Source organism: Oncorhynchus masou, chromosome 7, assembly GCF_036934945.1.
Source record: "Oncorhynchus masou masou isolate Uvic2021 chromosome 7, UVic_Omas_1.1, whole genome shotgun sequence".
Taxonomy (NCBI): domain Eukaryota; kingdom Metazoa; phylum Chordata; class Actinopteri; order Salmoniformes; family Salmonidae; genus Oncorhynchus; species Oncorhynchus masou.
Window position 1 is genome coordinate 18329926 of NC_088218.1, and position 19526 is coordinate 18349451.

A 19526-nucleotide genomic window follows, 5' to 3' on the forward strand; every position below is an offset into this window, starting at 1 on the left:
GCGTGTCGTATGGGTGGGTGTTGCTATGGTGACCAGTGAGCTGAAATAAGGCGGGGCTTTACCTAGCAAAGACTTATAGTTGAACTGGAGCCAGTGGGTTTGGCAACGAATATGTAGGTTAGGGCCAGCCAACGAGAGCATACAGGTCGCAGTCGTGGGTAGTACATATATGGAGCATTGGTGACAAAACGGATGGCACTGTGATAGACTACATCCAATTTGCTGAGTAGAGTGTTGGAGGCTAATTTGTAAATGATATTGCCGAAGTCAAGGATCAGTAGGAGAGTCAGTTTTACGAGAGTATGTTTGGCAGCATGAGTGAAGGAGGCTCTGTTGCAAAATAGGAAACCAATTCTAGATTTTTTGGGGATTGGAGATGCTTAATGTGAGTCTGGAAGGAAAGTTTAGGTTTGTTAACACAGCGTCCAAAGATGGGCCAGATGTATACAGAATGGTGCCGTCTGCGTAGAGGTGGATCTGAGAATCACCAGCAGCAAGAGCGACACCATTGATATATACAGAGAAAAGAGTCGGCCCGAGAATTGAACCCTGTGGCACCCCCATAGAGACTGCCAGAGGTCCGGACAACAGGCCCTCCGATTTGACACACTGAACTCTATCTGAGAAGTAGTTGGTAAACCAGGCTTGGCAGTCATTTGGGAAACCAAGGCTATTGAGTGTGCCGATAAGAATGTGGTGATTGACAAAGTCGAAAGCCGGGGCCAGGTCGATTTTGCACCTCCACCTTTTTTTCCCCAAAAAAGTTTCATAATCCATTGGATAATTTTTGAAATGTTAACTTATTTTTGAGCTAGTCTTTATAAAAATATATTATAAATAGTATAATTGCGTGATATGATATTATTTTGCAAACCCGCTCCCCTGTCGAACCAAGATAAATGGTTTTGACCACAAAAGTTTTGCTTCATGACATGCTCCACTGCTTTGATTTGTGTAATGTTAGCTAGAAATCATAAGTGCCAATCCAGATAATGTGTAAACTCCACATAGTTGTGCTCTGTAGGTGTCATTGAGTAGGTTGATACCCCATGTCATGGCTACACAATCCATAGCTTGGCAGTACAATATGAATGTTCAAAACACACAATAGACTGACTGGGAAGGGGACAGTCAAAGTCCTGCGACGCTAATATCTGTGTAAACTTCACATAGTTGTTTTCTCTAGGGGTCACTGAGAGTAGACTGGTACCCCATTTCATAGGCTAGGCATATAATTATGCCCCCAATTTTTTTATTTAACTAGGCAAGTTAGTTAAGGACAAACTGTTATTTTCAACAATAGCCTAGGAACTTCCTTGTTCAGGGGCAGAACGACAGATTTGTCAGCTCGGGGATTCAAACTTGCAACCTTTCGGTTACTAGTCAAACACTCTAACCACTAGGCTACCTGCCACCCCAATGAAGTTCTGAATTATAATACACCCACAGTGCGATTTAAATGTATTAAAATGAATCTTTCGCCGATTTTATATGACAACATTCCAACCTTATTAAGCATTATCTCGTCCAATTGTGGCATGTTTTCACAATTATCAGTTTCAATGGAGGGCTTTTATTTTGAAGGCGACCCGCCGCTTCCACTAGTGTTTGCTCACGCAAATAATGTTGTTCACGACACACGCGTTGTTATCGTGGTCACGTCAGATAGCATTGTCCTACAAAACGCCAAAGCTTATTAAACAACTTTACACAGGACAAATGGTATCGTGTTCATCCGTTGAATCCACACAGAAGACGGTTATTTGTTAAGGCTTAACGAAAAAAAAGGTCGCGTGACGATTGTAGCTAGTATAGCTAGTAGCTAACGTTAGCTAGGTTACGAAGCCAAATATCTGCATAAAGTTACTGCATGAAGTTACTTAATTAACAGGGACAACATGTCAAGCCTTAACAGTCGCAATATTTTCGAGAAAGAAACAACGTCGATTATGACTTTTATCGTTGAGACGGCAGTAGCAGAAATTAGCCAACTGTTTTTGGACAACGAATCAATCGCGGCGCCAATACCAAGTAACCTGGGAAAAAAGGTGAGCAACGTTGTACAAAGATTGTCATTGTTTAATAAACAAGCGTTAGTTTGGATCTTGTTGGTCATTAGACCAAGACCGTGGCAAAATATTGACTATCATTATTATAACCGGGGTTACAATTTCTCCAAACGGAAAACGTTTTGCGACTAAAACTAGTTTTTATTGGACAAATTCAGGTTAGTCCCGCCCAATAATATATTATAGTGGGTGCTGTTCTGAAGTCACCGTCCGCCATTATGATACAGTATTTCAATGTAATGTTTCAAGGACATATACATTCATTTAACTATTTATTTATTGGGGAGTGCAACATAAGAACTATACATTGTTTTTCACAACAACAAAAAAAAACCTCATGTTTTTATATTTTAAATTTTTATTGAGGAATTATTGGCTTCTCTTCAGTTCATACAATACTATGTATTGTTTTTTTTAGAAGTATGTATTACAGTGTCTGTAATGGAGAAAAAAATACGTATTTATCTAGCTGTTGAAATGAAAACATGTACCTTGCCTCTCTACAGGACAAAGAAACAGCGTTGATGACTATACTGTAAAGCTGGAGTAGTTAATGCATGATCCCATAATGTTTTCAATATTGCTAACCAGTTTAAGTTAAATCTGATGTAAAGTTACTCCCCCATTAAGCCAGTACAAAGAAATTGCAATAGTCAAGATTAATAAATGTATCTTAGTACAGTAAACCTAGGAGTGGGTTCACTCAGACTGTTAAAATCTCTGGGTTCAGTGGTGGCCTTTTTGTATATGTCCTGTAGTACTAGATGGCTGCTAATGTAAACTACATTCATTGTCAATGCACAATATTTGTTCAACAGTTGTGAAAGGACTATTAGAAAATCCATAAGAACAGCAGTTAAATTGGATACATGTATCACCACTTCATCCATGCTTAATAACATCAACAACAATGGGTTATCGTTTTGTAAGCCAGCTAGCATAAGCAGACATTTGCGTACATGCGTTGCTGCGGTTGCACAGTACCACAAGCTGTCAAAATTAACCAAAAAGTACTATTTATACACAAATAATTTAGATAGTACATATGAAATGTCTGCCCACATCCCTTGAATTGGTGCTGGCTATATCCATATCCACACATCGTGGCATTGTTGATACATTTTATATTTTAATGTGGGGATATTGTTTTTCCCTGATTCACTTCAAACGCTCTTATTGGCCAAGACATAGTGTCAGCATGTCGAAAACTGTTTACTCTATGAGCCAAACTGAAGCAAATATAACCAAACGGGGAGGGACCTACCCAAATTTGATCAATCGAAACTGTTGTTTTCGTTGCAAGACTGTTGGTGGTAAACCATTTCCATTACAAACCGTTTGTTGCTACGGTCTGCGAATAATGAATACACCCCTTGGCATTACCTTGGCAGACCAATGGGTCAGCCATCAACCAAGCCATAACATTACGTTTAGAAGGAATTCTCTCCTTCTAGTTGTAACGAACATACAGTACCAGTCAAAAGTTTGGACACACCTACTCCTTCCAGGGTTTTTCTTTATTTGTACTATTTTCTACATTGTAGGATAATAGTGAATAAATCAAAACTAGGAAATAACACATTTTTTAATTAACCTTTATTTAATTAGGCCAGTAAGATAAGAACAAATTCTTATTTACAATGATGGCCTACCCCGGTCAAACCCTAACCTGGACGACGTTGGGCCAATTGTGCGGGACTCCCAATCATGGTCGGTTGTTATACAGCCCAGGATCGAACCAGGGTTTGTAGTGACGAACGGTGCACAATAAAGTATTAAATCCAGTTGTTAGATGCTAACCCCTCCCAAAATCAAAAATGTTTTACATGTTCTCACTTTGCACATGCACCTGTCTGTTTCACACATGTTTGTCGTATTTAAAGTCTAGTATATGGGCCAGTGAAGTATAACTAGCTAAGGAAAGTAGCAAAGTAAAAAAATAAATACAAATTGAGTGTAACTTTGTTAGCTTCATTCTAATATACTTCAATCTCTCTCTAGAAACAGGTTGACACCATTATGCACCTTTTGACAAAGGAGGCTGTTCGTAAAATCTGTAGACTGTTCCTAGAGGTCTCTGCGGCTTTACAAAATGAAAATGAGAAACTGAAGATCAAGGTGGAGCAGATGGATAAAGATCTGAAGGCGATGGTTGAGAAGGGTGAGGGGCGAGAAGAACCGAAAAGACCAACCCATATTCTGCACAATGGAACGATCTTTAAAATTAAGCCAGTTGGTGAGTGTGGGCCCAGCAACTCATCACTGTCTATTGAATATAGCAAAAGAAAGCTTGTTTGTATTGTTTGCTTGTACTGATAGTTTGTCTTCCACCAGTTTGTAAAGGGATGTGATGCACAACAGCACAATGTCGTTCAACACAAAGGAAATGTAAAGTTTTATCTGCTTGTTATTTAAGATCTCCCAATGATGCCTGTTAACAATGTGAAGACAAACACCGTGGCCTCAGCATTGCTCAGCATGGGAGATGTCAGTCAAGTAAACACGGTCATTGTACAGGAAGAGGTATGTTCTTGTAACTTATGATCATCTTCTGTGTATGATTTTAGCAAATCTGACAAATGTCTGTTTTATATTAAAATAATGACTTTCCTCCATTCCAGACGACTGCGAGAAATACAGGCTCTAGCACCGACCCTGTGAAGGAGAGGAGTGAGGTGAAATCAGGAACTAAAACGTCAGTCATTGAAGGTAATATCCCAAAGAAACAAAACTGGATGTTCCAAGTACACAACTATGCTTAAACCACAACAATAGACCACTTTTGAGGTCTGGGATTTATTTTTTATTTGATATTTTATAGTGGGAGGGTGTAGTTTCCCTTTAATTCAATTGTGCACCTTGGCAAGAGACCTTTTGTGTTTGCAAGCGGTGTTTCTGTAGCCTACTGTATAATGTATAGTGTGCATCACAGGAGGTTGGTGGTACCTTAATTGGGGAGGACGGGCTTGTGGTAATGGCTGGAGTGGAATGATCTCAAATTCATGTGTTTGATGCCATTTCATTCACTCCGTTCTGACCATGATTATAAGCCGTCCTCTGCTCACCAGCCTCTTGCTGTGCATGTGATTGCAAAGTTTGCTAAACAAATGCCCACCTGATTGATACAAATCATCATGATATCATTCTGCCAGGTAGGCTTACTTTGTAGTCAACATTTAATTGGGAAGGTTTTTTAGGAAAGCCTTTAAAGGACAGTTTCGGCATGCTAGCTGGCAAAAGAACATACAGGCATTACTTCTTCAGAAAGTTCCAGGAAATACAAATCACTGATGCATTCTTTTCTATTCATGAATTATGAGAAACTAGAGCCATTAAACAATTTTATTTATTAAATTCAATACATTTTATTTATTTATCTGTCCACTTCGGACCATTCAATCAAGACTTCAGACCAAACTTTTTAAATACCAGGTATGCATATCCACCGATTCTTGCCTTCACATTCACTGGTAGGCTCGATATCATAACTTGAAATGTATTTTCTACTGCTTTCCTGTGCCTACCGCTCTTCTGTGAGCTGCTCCACAACCAGTTGTTTGAAAGCTGCACGCTCTCGCTGCCCGGTGATATTCTGCTCAAAGTAGGCAGTGTGTGGCACAGTGTGCTAAATAATCTACATGATGAACTTACAGCTTCAGGAATTTGACTCTTTTTCATATAAATATAATATAATATATATATATATTTATTTATTTATTTATTTATATTATTAATTAGCCTAGATTGTAAATTATTGGCATCATTATTATATAATTTGGATGATTGACTGGCCCGGAGGGTTTCCAAAACCTCCCGGAACCAGTGGGCAGCCCTGTAAGTCGAGCCCTTCACCCTATTCACTATATAGGGGTGCCATTTGGGACACAGCCATATAGTTGTTGCTGGTACAATTTTGTGTTGTATTGAAAGATGGCTGTCAAACCAGTAGCATAATGCCTGTATATTCCTCTCATCTGTAGGTGCTGCAGAGGCTTACAGTAAACCGACAGAGACTTCTTCTCTTCTTCTCTCTGTGGGAGACTCACGTGAACTGAATACAAAGCCCTCATTTAGAGACACTGAATCCAAGGGTGAACGTATGAGAGCTGTTGTTCCAGAGGAAACAGGCAGCGGAAGAGGCAGTCATGCAAGAGAAACAAGCAGCCGTACTGCTAATGGCACCGAATCCACAGAAAACAGCCACGGAATACAGCAGAGCATTTCCAAGCCGAGGAAACCCTTCAAGTGTGACATATGTGAGAAGACCTTCCACGCAAACTGTCTGTTGAAACGCCATATAGCAGTTCACAATAAACCGAAGGGGCCCTTTAAGTGTGACATTTGTGCGAAAACCTTCCGCCTGAACTGTATGCTGACTCAACACATGCAAACTCACTCAAAAGAGAAACCTTTCAGTTGCAAAGTTTGCGGAAAGAAGTTCCGTAGTAAGACAAATCTGAAATCACATGAGTTTGTTCATGCAGAGGTGAAACCGTTCACCTGCCTCACTTGTGGACGAGGTTTTGCATCAAAGTACATGCTTGACGTACACCAGCGAGTTCACACAGGTGAGAAACCATACAGCTGTACTACGTGTGGAAAGAATTTCAGTATATCTCAAAACCTGAAAACGCATATTAGATCTGTACATACAGAACGTACAGAACGCCCACACCCATGCTCCCAGTGTGACAAGACCTTCTGGCGTCCCGTCGAATTGCAGGAGCACCAGGTAGTTCACACAGGGGAGAAGCCATTTAGATGTGAAATATGTCAAGCTACTTTCAGCTTTAAGGAGAACCTTACGAGACACCATCGAATTCACACGAAGAAGAGGCCGCACACATGTGAGGTGTGTGGAAAGACATTCATTCAGTCCACCAACTTAAAAGCTCACATGCTAGTTCATGGGGCATTAAAACCATTTATGTGTGACGTTTGTGGAAAGACTTACCTTTACAATTATCAACTGAGAATTCACAAGCTATCACACGTGGCTGATGGAGAGGGGCACTCAAGAACCAGAAAGAACAAGGCCAACCAACAAAAACAAACCGACCAACCAAAACCCTTCAGCTGTGAGATATGTTTGAAGGGTTTCAGCTCCATCGGTTCTCTGAAAACACATGGAAGAATTCACACAGGAGAAAACATATACACTTGTTCCACATGCGGAAAGACTTTTCTCCATAAAGTTACTTTTGACTATCACCAGAAATTACACACTGGAGAGAAGCCCAATGCTTGTGGTTGTTGTGGAAAGAGATTTATTACAAAACAATCCCTTAAGATACATGAGCTGATCCATACAGGTGAGAAACCACACAAGTGCAGTGATTGTGGGAAGACTTTCGGATTTATCGGTAATCTCAAAAGGCATGAGCGAGTCCACACGGGAGAGAAGCCTTTCAGCTGTGATGTCTGTGGGACACAATTCAGACAAGCCAATCATGTCAAAACCCACATGCAAGTGCACACAGGAGTCAGGCCATACTCCTGCAAGAGATGTGGAAAAGGCTTTTCTGATTCAAGACACTTCAAAAAGCACAACTGTGTCAGTAGCTAACGCAAATCTTCTGATCACACTTTCAGAAGTAAGAAATGAGGATTACATGCCATGATGCTACAATCTCAATAACTTGGATATCAAATAACTTGAGTCAAATGTGTATGAGTCTGAATAGTGAAAGACATTGGGTTTGGGTTTGTTGTGTGGATTTCCCAAAAGATTCCATAATCTTGGCATGTAAATGATTTCTTTACTGTGATGATCACATCCCTAATATTAATTGTCCAGTGAGACTTTTATTCTAATAGACAAGTCCATATATTAACTACACTTTTTGTTCTTTGAAATAGCCTTAACTCTTAGGTTGGATGGCCTTATGGGATTCTTTCGGTGCAGGGAAGGATTAACAAATACTATTTATGCAGGGTAGCAACTAGGAGGGTGATGATGACAACAACAAAAAACTGCAGTCATTTTTTAAATAAACTTTACTGTTGAAACAAGATATTTCAATGATTTTACCAAAATAAACCTGGAATAAAGACAATATTACAATATTGTATTTTGTTGTAGTCCTTTCTTATTGAGTGTCTCTGACTGTGCATTCCATACTGTAGTACAGAGATCAAGTCTCCTCTCCAGTGTTGCCTCTTCTGGTGGTGTTTTCTGTTGTTCATTTGGGAGAAGCTTTGTCCACATTCTGATCAGTGGTATGGTTTCTCTCCAGTTCTCGTGTATTGTGAGAGTTCTTTTGGAAAAATCTTTTTCCACAGCAGGAGCACTGGAAAGGTCTCTCTATTATGCACCCTTCGCACATGAGTCATCACATGAACGAGAAAAAGTATCTCCACATTCCGAGCAGGGAGAGGCTGCTCTTTCTCCAGAGTTTGAACTTGCTTGTGACACTTAAATGTTTTTTCAAGAGCAAAACTCTTCCCGCAATCAATGCAGTAGTATGGTTTCTCTACAGTGTGTATTCGCTGGTGCTCTCCCAACTGTCGCAAATTTGTAAAACCCTCCGCAGCCAGTGCAGAGGAATGGTATTTTTCCACTTCCAGTGTGCATTTTTTGATGTCTTTTAAACTTTGCCTGTTTTAAGAAACACTTTCCACAGTCAGAACAGTGGAGTGCCAGTTCTACGGAATGTACTGGAAGGTGTGATCTTAGTTTGGCCATGTCAGGAAATCTTATCACACCTTGAACAGCTGTAACGTTTATTTTCCTTGTGTGTTAGTTGATGTTGTTTAAGCCTCTCCTTTCCTGCAAAGCATTTGTGACAATTAGAGCAGTGGTAAGGCTTTTCTCCTGTGTGTGTTTCCTGGTGTCTTTTAAGATGACATCCATGAGTAAAACTCTTATCACAGTCGGAACAGTGGTGACGCTTTTCCCTTGGTGAGATCTTCTGTGTATTTTCGCTGGTGCTTTTTCAACGACCATAACAGTTTGAATCTCTTCCCACAGTTGGGGCAAAGGTGAGGCCTTTCTTGACTATGTACTTCCATGTGTATTTTTGTTATCCAGGTTCAGAAAAGCTTTTGTCACAGTACAGACAATGACCCCCTTTCTTATGGTGACTTTTCAGAAGATCCAAGTGGGTAAAACTTTTCCCACAATCTGGGCAGCGAAAATGTTTCTCTCCCGTATGTGTTCGCTGGTGTAGTTTACGTTTATCCACTTTTACCACAATAAGAGCACGCAAGAAGTCCCAAAGTACGTTTTTTTTGGTGCATTTCAAATGCATTTAACAACTGGAATCTCTTCCCACAGTCTGGGCAAAGGTATGGCTTTTCTCCAGCATGTACATGCATGTGTGTGTTCAGATCCTCTGGTTTGGAGAAATGTTCTTCACAATGATTGCAGTGGAAGTATTTCCCTTTCATATGCTTTCGCTGGTGGTGTATTTTCAGATCATACGACTGAGAATAACTTTTGCCACAATCAGAGCAGCGATGAGGCTTCTCTCCCGTATGTGTTTGTTGGTGTCTTAAGATGATACTCGTGAAAAGCTCTTCCCACAGTCGGAGCAGGGATGACGCCTCTCGCCTCCATTAGAACTCACAATAGGGTCATCGGAAGTATCATGATGAGGCTTCTCTCTGTTCTACTGAGTTGTTTGGGGCAGTTGTCTTTCTGGGTGCTGATTTTTTTTTTCCCCCAAGTTCAGGCACACTGTCTACATTTGTTGCATTGCTGGTAGCTTTGAAGGTATTCTCCAGCTGGTGTTTTTCAAGCTTCTCCAATATGACAAAGCTTTCCACAAATTAGGGGAGTGAAAATTATGTTTGTCTTTCATGTGTAATTTTTGGTGTGACTTGAGATTATCTAATCGAGCAAAACTTCTGTTGAAATTAGAGCAGTTATGAGGCTTCTCTCCAGTATGTCTTGTAAGATCCCTCACTTTTTGAAAGTTCTGACCGCAGTAGGCGCAGTATTGAGGCTTCTCTCCTCCAGGACTGAAATCCTCAATGAAGTCATCAGTATCTAGAGGCTCCTCTTCATTCTCCTGCGTTGTTTGGGGTTGTTGTGGTCTTTCTGAGTTTTGATTCTTCTTCTCTGATAGGCACTGGGAATTGGCTGGGCAATGCTGTTTGCTATGTGACAGGACACTGTTTATATTTGCAGTGTTGCTGGAAACTTTGAAGGAATGCTCTTGCAGGACCTGTTGCTTTTTCACAAGTTTAATTTGACGAATGTGTGTGACAGCTTTATCCAGTGTTAGTTCTGGATCCATTTGTATTCTGTCACGTAAGCCCATGACTAGTCTGTCTCTTATCATCTCACTGAGCAGTGCTCATAACCGCAATGTTGTGACAAACAATGAAGTGCAGAGAGAAAATCATCATCAGCTGTCTCTCCTGCTTCCTGTTGTCTTTGATTGAATTTAGTTCGTTCTAATATTACATTCCTCCTAACTGCCAAATGTCCATCTTGCTGCTCATTATTAGAACTGTGGAAGCGTTCCCACTCGATCAGGTTGTCATCTTGCAGGTCTTCTGAAGTGTCCATCTCCTCTTCCTGGAAAAACATTTTAAAATGGCATAATTACCAGTAGGCTTAGTATCATCTGTGTTCTCTAAAACATAATTTTGTAATAGATAATGTAGCCTACTTTCCATTACGGTTCAAGTCCAAATTAGAATAGATAGCACATACAATAAATAGCTAAACAAATAACTTAGGGTCTTCACATCTTTACAGAGATAGCTAAGTCTAATAATTTGAAATACGTAGCAATATCAACATGATAATGATGATTTGCAATTAGGTCTAGAGATCACCATGATATAGCATATTGATTGCATTGGCTAGTGTTCTAGGCTAGAGAAGGTTAATTGACAGTAGTAGTAGTGTACATTTCCATCTAAAAAGTCCCATGATCACTAGCACGTGAAAATCATGGGAGCATGTCAAATTTGGTGTCAATGAAAGCTGTTTTTTTTGTGTGGGGGGGGGGGGGGCTATATATACATTTTTTTGACAATTTTTCCATCCTAAAATTTGGAATAAGCCAAGGCTTTAATTTCTGGTCAAACAGAAGAAAAAGGGGTCTTAAATACAGTACCAGTCGAAAGTTTGGACACACTTACTCATTCAAGGGTTTTTCTTTATTTTTACTATTTTCTACATTGTAGAATAATAGTGAAGACAAACTATGAAATAACACATATAGAATCATGTGGTAACCAAAATAGTGTAAAACAAATCTAAATATATTTTAGATTCTTCAAAATAGCCACCCATTGCCTTGATGACAGCTTTGCACACTCTTGGTATTCTCTCAACCAGCTTCACGTGGAATGCTTTTTCAACAGTCTTGAGGGAGTTCCCTCATATGCTGAGCACTTGTTGGCTGCTTTTCCTTCACTCTGCGGTCCAACTCATCCCAAACCATCTCAATCGGTTGAGGTCGGGTGATTGTGGAGGCCAAGTCATCTGATGCAGCCCTCCATCATTCTTGGTCAAATAGCCCTTACACAGCCTGGGGTCATTGTCCTGTTGAAAAACAAAAGATGGGATATCGCTGCAGAATGCTGTTGTAGCCATGCTGGTTAAGTGTGCCTTGAATTCTAAATAAATCACAGACCATGTCATTAGCAAAGTACCATCACACCACCTCCATGCTTTACGGGTTGGAACCACACATGCGGAGATCATCCGTTCACCTACTCTGCGTCTCACAAAGACACGACAGTTGGAACCAAACATTTCCAATTTGGACTCATCGGACCAAAGTACAGATTCCACCGATCTAATGTCCATTGCTTGTGTTTCTTGGGCCAAAGCAAGTGTCTTCTTATTGGTGTCCTTTAGTAGTGGTTTCTTTGCAGCAAATTGACCATGAAGGTCTGATTCATGCAGTCTCCTCTGAAAAGTTGTTGAGATGTGTCTGTTACTTGAACTCTGAAGCATTTATTTGGGCTGCAAATTCTGAGGCTGTAATGAATGTATCCTCTGCAGCAGAGGTAACTCTGGGTCTTCCTTTCCTGTGGCGGTCCTCATGAGAGCCAGTTTCATCATAGCACTTGATGGATTTTGTGACTGCCCCTGAAGAAACTTTCAAAGTTCTTGACATTTTCCGGATATACTGACCATCATGTTTTTAAAGTAATGATGGACTATCGTTTCTCTTTGCTTATTTGAGCTGTTCTGGCCATAATAAGGACATGGTCTTTTAACAAATAGGGCTATCTTCTGTATACCCCCATACCTTGTCACAACACACCTGATTTACTCAAACGCATTAAGAAGGAAATAAATTCCACAAATTAACCTGAAACAAGGCACACCTGTTAATTGAAATGCATTCCAGATGACTACCTCATGAAGTTGGTTAAGAGAATGCCAAGAGTGTGCAAAGCTGTCATCAAGGCAAAGGGTGGCTACTTTGAAGAATCTAAAATCTAAAATGTATTTTGATTAACACTTTTTTGCTTACGGCATGATTCCATATGTGTTATTTCATAGTGTTGATGTCTTCACTATTATTCTACAATGTAGAAAATAGTAAAAAAGAAAGAAAAAACCTTGAATGAGTAGGTGTGTCCAAACATTTGACTGGAACTGTACATCGAAACAATAATGTTGAAGTAAAGACCCCTGCCAACTAATATCAACATTTAGACTTGCAGAAACTATTTCCCTTCTGTAAGTTTAAGAAATATTGCCTAATGTCTTGGCATTCTGTTACCAAAACCACTTTAAAAAAATATATATATATATATTTTTTACAATTTATGAAGTGATTTAAAGTGCATCATTCTGTTGCCAAATCTGTAAAAGAATGGCCAAAAAAATCTAACAGAATGACTGAAATAGCTACAATGGGAATTCATGGTAGTCACAAACTGTCCCCTCTTCCGCTGACATACTGTTAAGTTCAGCTCCTAACTGTTTACTTTCTCTTTCTGTCACCTGGTGGTCAAAGCAAGAGTGTGAGAATCTGGACAACCCCCCCCCCCCACCTCTCTTCTCTCTCCAGTTAATGTCACCGCTCCCAGTTCTTAATGACACCTACCCATGAGCCCCCTCTTTCAATTCACTGTAAGCCGCCCTGTCACCCACTGAGCACCAACCAACACCGGACGTCCATGGACATTTGAAAAGTAGTTAAATTTGGTCAGTCCAAATCTGAACCAATCATAGACTCTGTTTCACAAGTTTGGACAGCACAGTATGGTACTCTACAATAATTAAGTACAGTAGCGTGCACTAGAGTAGAGTACATTTAAAATGTACTGTATTTTACTCTTCTGTGCTATACTTTGATACCCAAATGTGTGAAACATAGATGTCTGATTGGTACAGATTTTTTTAAAGCACTTAATAAAATACAATTGATTGATTTGGTCCCGACCAACCAAATGTGGTTTTGTTTGCGAGCTCATTAAAATAATAACCAGTCTGTAGAATAATACCCAAACATGCAAAGGAGGATATTACATTTGTCTACCTTTGTGTCTATTCAGCATTTCTGTATAGTACAGATCAGGGAAAGGGAGCCAATGATATCATTATGTTCCTGGGTGTTAATCCACTTCACTTACTGTTGTTCAAATCCCAAAATTGATTTTTTTCAAACTCGATGTGTTATATCATTGCTGACACGTATTCTTTCTGCAGACATGATTGAATCTGACTTTGGAGTAGATATTTCAGTTTTGGGGAAATGTTGTTACATAAAAAAACGCAGGGAGATTTTACCATTTTGTTACCAACATTTACATCTGCACTGTTCTTCGAGTAAATAAATGTGCTTTTGTATATTTTTTTGTGGAAATTATTTAAAGTAGGCCTTGTGCATAGAGCTGTGTGGTTTGTTTAACTTTGCAATCGATGGTTATTGTTTGGCATACTTTTAAAGTGAAAAATAGACGTCTCGGCGTCATTCTGTTACCATGGAATTGCCCGATTCCTCTTCATCTCAGTTCTCCTGCATTGTTTGGGGCAGTCCTGCGTATTTTTCAAATTCCGCCATTTTCTCTGACGTATTTTGAATGACAAACAGAAGGGTTTCGGGTAAAACCAGAGGCTGCAAACCACCGAAGTCTGCTATGCTAATCTATACAAAATAGTTTTTGCTGGTAGTAATTTAAGCTTTGAATACAAATCTAACCAAAAGTGAGAAAAAAAGCCTATCTCACAAGAGCATTGCTGCTGCACGTGTGTATCCGCTGTCTGGTTAGCTATTCCTCTCCACGTGTGTGTCGTGAACAACATTAGCGTGAGCAACAATAGTGTCATCTGCGGTTCACTTTCAAAATATCAGTCCCTCATTGAAACCGACGCAAACTGATAAACATTTTGAAAACATTTCACAATTGGACTACATAATACTAAACAAGGTTGAAATGTTATATAAATGCTCAATACACATTTAATTGGTTAATTTGAATGAGGTGAAATTACTGTATTTGAATTCAGAATTGCTTTGGGGGCATACATATATGCACTGTGCACCCTAAGGTATGTAATGTGCACCCATGAAATGGGGTATCAGCCAACTCAGTGACACCCACTGAACACAACTATGTATAGTTTACACAAATATTAGCATCCTACCTCTTATTACAGGACTCTGACTGTGGGAAATCACCATCCCAGTCAGTCTATTGTGTATTGTGCATGCATATCGCACTACAGCCTGGCCTATGAATTGTGTACCCATGAAATGGGGTATTAGCCGACACAATATTGGAATGTTGTATAATTGAACAAATTACAATTATTAGGTCATCTTGACAAAAACAATACCAGTCTGTTGAAATCGCACTATTCAGAATTGTATTGGGGGCACCATCCCACTTCAATACACGTAATAGAGTGACTGGAAAGGTGATTTTTCCCTCAGTCAAAGCTCTGCAATAAAGGATAAGACGCTTCCCACCCCGGACAGAGTAGACCTATCTACGCAGAAAAATTTCAACTTTGACTGCTGGCTACTCTTCTTTCGTGGCTTAAATTAATTATGCCCACTTGAATTTGCCTACTTTCAGCACCATGAGCTGTCCATTTCCAATTGATTGTGCGGTGGCTGCTGCTTCAAATTTCAGCACCACAATGTAAGTTACTAAAATCTGTCTTATTGTGAGGTCAATAACTCTGAAATAAAAGATGAGCAAGAAACAAAGTTTTTAATAAAATAAATTATAGTCATATAATGCTATCAACCTCCGGTACTCCTGATCTTCGCTCTCTCCTTCTCAAACTGAACAGAACATAGGCTTATTTTCGGGAAGAGGCCTCTGACTCTCCACCTGAACTGCCACCGTAGGCCTACACAACACAGCTATTGTCGAGGCAGCACACAAAAAAGTTTTAGATCAGCAAGAGCTGAGCAGGCTGGGGTCAGGGTTGGAATATTAATTTCAGTGTGTAATGCAGCCTTGTTTAATCTACACCATCAATACATAGCCTAATAAGCAACTCATTCCAAAACACTGAGAAATAGGAAAATGTCATCCATTACAAATTACATGACCATCCCCTGGACTAGATTTAAAAAATAAATATATACTAAATCGGCCCCTTGACTGAAATTGAAAAATCCCTTCCCATTTTCCTCCAGGTACCAATTATGTACATTTCAATCCATCCCTGATGTGATTTTGAATCGGAGCTTCCTGGACCTTGGCTTGGAGACAGGTCATATTCGGTCGACATCTCAGATACTGATTCAGCTGTACTGGCTAATTTAGCCGTTTTAAAGTTTAAAACAAGCTTCCTTTGTGTTCATTTTTTTAATTTAAACAGTGCGTGGATGTTAACCTCAGATGAGATAGAAGTTAAGATAAAATACTGAGAAGGTTTAAATACAAGGCATTGTATTAGCTAGTATGAATATTTTAAATACAGAGTATGTATTTACAGTTCTTTCTGGTCTTTTACAGCATCTGGCTGTATTTTTCATGTTTTGAAGATTTTATTTAATTCACTCAGGCTCAAATGTTATGGTCCCAAAGAACATCTGGAAGGCAGCCATGCAATCAGGCAAACAGTTTCACTGCGATTGCAAGAGTGTTGCGGTTGGGTGCTTTTGATGTTGACTCATTGTTGCTTTCAACAATGTAAAAGGTATGTACAGATATTGCAGAGACCTTTGAATTATAATTACTAGAAGGGACCTAGGCTACCCTTAACCGTGGCTATAAAAGGGGCACAGCTTAGGGGTTGAGGGGGGCGATTTCTCAGGCTCAATATAATTAGGTCTACAAGTTCAAAGAAAATCATTGAGACATTTTTGGGGGGTCTTCATCTCAGAATGCACATACAAGGATAACAGGCGTTGTGAAAACAGAATACTTGCTGTTCACCCAAACCAACACTGTTTCGAATGGGAATGTCTGTTTTACTCATTGTAATTATACTGAACAAAAATATAAAGCAACATGTGAAGTGTTGGTCCCATGCTCCATGAGCTGAAATAAAAGATCCAAGAAATGTTCCATATGAAAAAAAAGGGTTTCTCTCATTTTGTTCACAAATTTGTTTACATCCCTGTTAATGAGCATTTATCCTTTGCCAAGGTAATCCATCCACCTGACATATCAATAAACTGATTAAACAGCATGATCATTACACAAGTGCACCTTGTGGTGGGGGCAATAAAAGGCCACTCTAAAATGTGCAGTTTTGTCACACAACACAATGCCACTGATGTCTCAAGTTTTTAGGGAGCGTGTAATTGGCATGCTGACTTGCATGAATGTCCACCAGAGCTGTTTCCAGATAATTTAATATTAATTTCTCTACCATAAGTTGCCTCCAACGTTGTTTTAGAGAATTTGGCAGAACCTCCAACAGGCCTTACACACGAAGAGCATATGTATGGTGTTGTGTGGGTGAGCGGTTTGCTGATGTCAATGTTGTGAACAGAGTGCCCCATGGTGGCGGTGGGGTTATGGTATGAGCAGGCATAAGCTATGGACAACAAACACAATTTAATTTTATCAATGGCAATATGAATGCACAGAGACATCCTGATGAGTCCCATTGTCATGCCATTCATCACCATCACCTCATGTTTCAGCATGATAATGCACAGCCCCATGTCCCAAGGATCTACAGTGCCTTGCGAAAGTATTCGGCCCCCTTGAACTTTGCGACCTTTTGCCACATTTCAGGCTTCAAACATAAAGATATAAAACTATTTTTTTGTGAAGAATCAACAACAAGTGGGACACAATCATGAAGTGGAACGACATTTATTGGATATTTCAAACTTTTTTAACAAATAAAAACTGAAAAATTGGGCGTGCAAAATTATTCAGCACCCTTAAGTTAATACTTTGTAGCGCCACCTTTTGCTGCGATTACAGCTGTAAGTCGCTTGGGGTATGTCTCTATCAGTTTTGCACATCGAGAGACTGAATTTTTTCCCCATTCCTCCTTGCAAAACAGCTCGAGCTCAGTGAGGTTGGATGGAGAGCATTTGTGAACAGCAGTTTTCAGTTCTTTCCACAGATTCTCGATTGGATTCAGGTCTGGACTTTGACTTGGCCATTCTAACACCTGGATATGTTTATTTTTGAACCATTCCATTGTAGATTTTGCTTTATGTTTTGGATCATTGTCTTGTTGGAAGACAAATCTCCGTCCCAGTCTCAGGTCTTTTGCAGACTCCATCAGGTTTTCTTCCAGAATGGTCCTGTATTTGGCTCCATCCATCTTCCCATCAATTTTAACCATCTTCCCTGTCCCTGCTGAAGCAGGCCCAAACCATGATGCTGCCACCACCATGTGTGACAGTGGGGATGGTGTGGTCAGGGTGATGAGCTGTGTTGCTTTTATGCCAAACATAACGTTTTGCATTGTTGCCAAAAAGTTCAATTTTGGTTCCATCTGACCAGAGCACCTTCTTCCACATGTTTGGTGTGTCTCCCAGGTGGCTTGTGGCAAACTTTAAACAGCACATCTCTGATCAGTCTTCTCCTTGTATGAGCTGAAAGTTTAGAGGGACGGCCAGGTCTTGGTAGATTTGCAGTGGTCTGATACTCCTTCCATTTCAATATTATCGCTTGCACAGTGCTCCTTGGGATGTTTAAAGCTTGGGAAATATTTTTGTATCCAAATCCGGCTTTAAACTTCTTCACAACAGTATCTCGGACCTGCCTGGTGTGTTCCTTGTTCTTCATGATGCTCTCTGTGCTTTTAACGGACCTCTGAGACTATCACAGTGCAGGTGCATTTATACGGAGACTTGATTGCACACAGGTGGATTGTATTTATCACCATTAGTCATTTAGGTCAACATTGGATCATTCAGAGATCCTCACTGAACGTCTGGAGAGAGTTTGCTGCACTGAAAGTAAAGGGGCTGAATAATTTTGCACGCCCATTTTTTCAGTTTTTGATTTGTTAAAAAAGTTTGAATTATCCAATAAATGCCATTCCACTTCATGATTGTGTCCCACTTGTTGTTGATTCTTCACAAAAAAATACAGTTTTATATCTTTATGTTTGAAGCCTGAAATGTGGCAAAAGGTCGCAAAGTTCAAGGGGGCCGAATACTTTCGCAAGGCACTGTATCTGTACACAATTCCTGGAAGCTGAAAATGTCCCAGTTCTTCCATGGCCTGCACACTCAGCAGACATGTCACCCATTGTGCATGTTTGGGATGCTCTGGATCTATGTGTACAACAGCATGTTCAAGTTTCCACCTATATCCAGCAACTTCGCACAGAAATTGAAGAGGAGTGGGACAGCATTCCACAGGCCACAATCAACAGCCTGATCAAATCTATGCAAAGGAAATGTGTCATGCTGCATGAGGTCACACCAGACTGGTTTCTGATCCCCCACCCCTGCCTTTTTAAAAAAGGTATCTGTGACCATCAGATGCATATCTGTATACCCAGTTGTGAAATCCATAGATTAGGGCACAGTTCGTTTATTTCAATTGACTGATTTTCTTATATGAACTGTAGCTCAGTAAAATATTTCAAATTGTTGCATGTTGTATTTATATTTTTGTTCAGTATAGTAAACTTGAAGAAAAAAAGGGAGGCATGATGTAAAATGCGAACCTGGTATCCCAAGTGTTTTTAGGCGACTAAAGCCCAGAAATTACCACTGCGCAACGGAGTTTTGATAAAACAGTGGATATCGAAAATGTCAATCTGATGATCCCACGCTGCTATTTATCGTTGACCAGCAGATGTCCCTAATGTTAATTGTGAACAGATAATGAAGCTCCGATGAATGAACCGTTTAAGGCGCGGAAACCTTCAGAAAGCCTTGTCAGAGATATGTTGATTTACTTTCCCTTTTGTAAATGTAACTATTTGCACGTCGTTACAACACTGTACATAGCCATAATATGACGTTTGAAATGTCTATATTCCTTTTAAACATTGGTGAATAATGTTTTTACTGTTAATTTTGTATTGTTTATTTCACTTTTGTTTATCTAGTTCACTTGCTTTGGCAATGTGAGCATATGTTTCCCATG

General features: G+C 39.8%; 1 protein-coding gene and 1 long non-coding RNA gene across 2 annotated transcripts; one reads left to right on the top strand and one right to left on the bottom strand.

The window, feature by feature from the left end:
- Window positions 1-1609: 1609 nt before the first annotated feature.
- Window positions 1610-8138, top strand: LOC135543434 (oocyte zinc finger protein XlCOF6-like). The gene is made up of 5 exons (XM_064970689.1): window positions 1610-2048; window positions 4071-4305; window positions 4486-4592; window positions 4691-4778; window positions 6050-8138. Exons 1-5 carry the CDS (start codon window positions 1899-1901, stop codon window positions 7633-7635), a joined length of 2166 nt encoding a protein of 721 aa, XP_064826761.1. The 5' UTR covers window positions 1610-1898; the 3' UTR covers window positions 7636-8138.
- On the bottom strand, window positions 8049-14132 carry LOC135543435 (uncharacterized). Its single transcript, XR_010456217.1, has 2 exons — window positions 13973-14132; window positions 8049-10593 (listed from the first exon to the last, which is right to left on the bottom strand). It is a non-coding gene; the product is annotated as an uncharacterized LOC135543435 (long non-coding RNA).
- Window positions 14133-19526: the final 5394 nt, after the last annotated feature.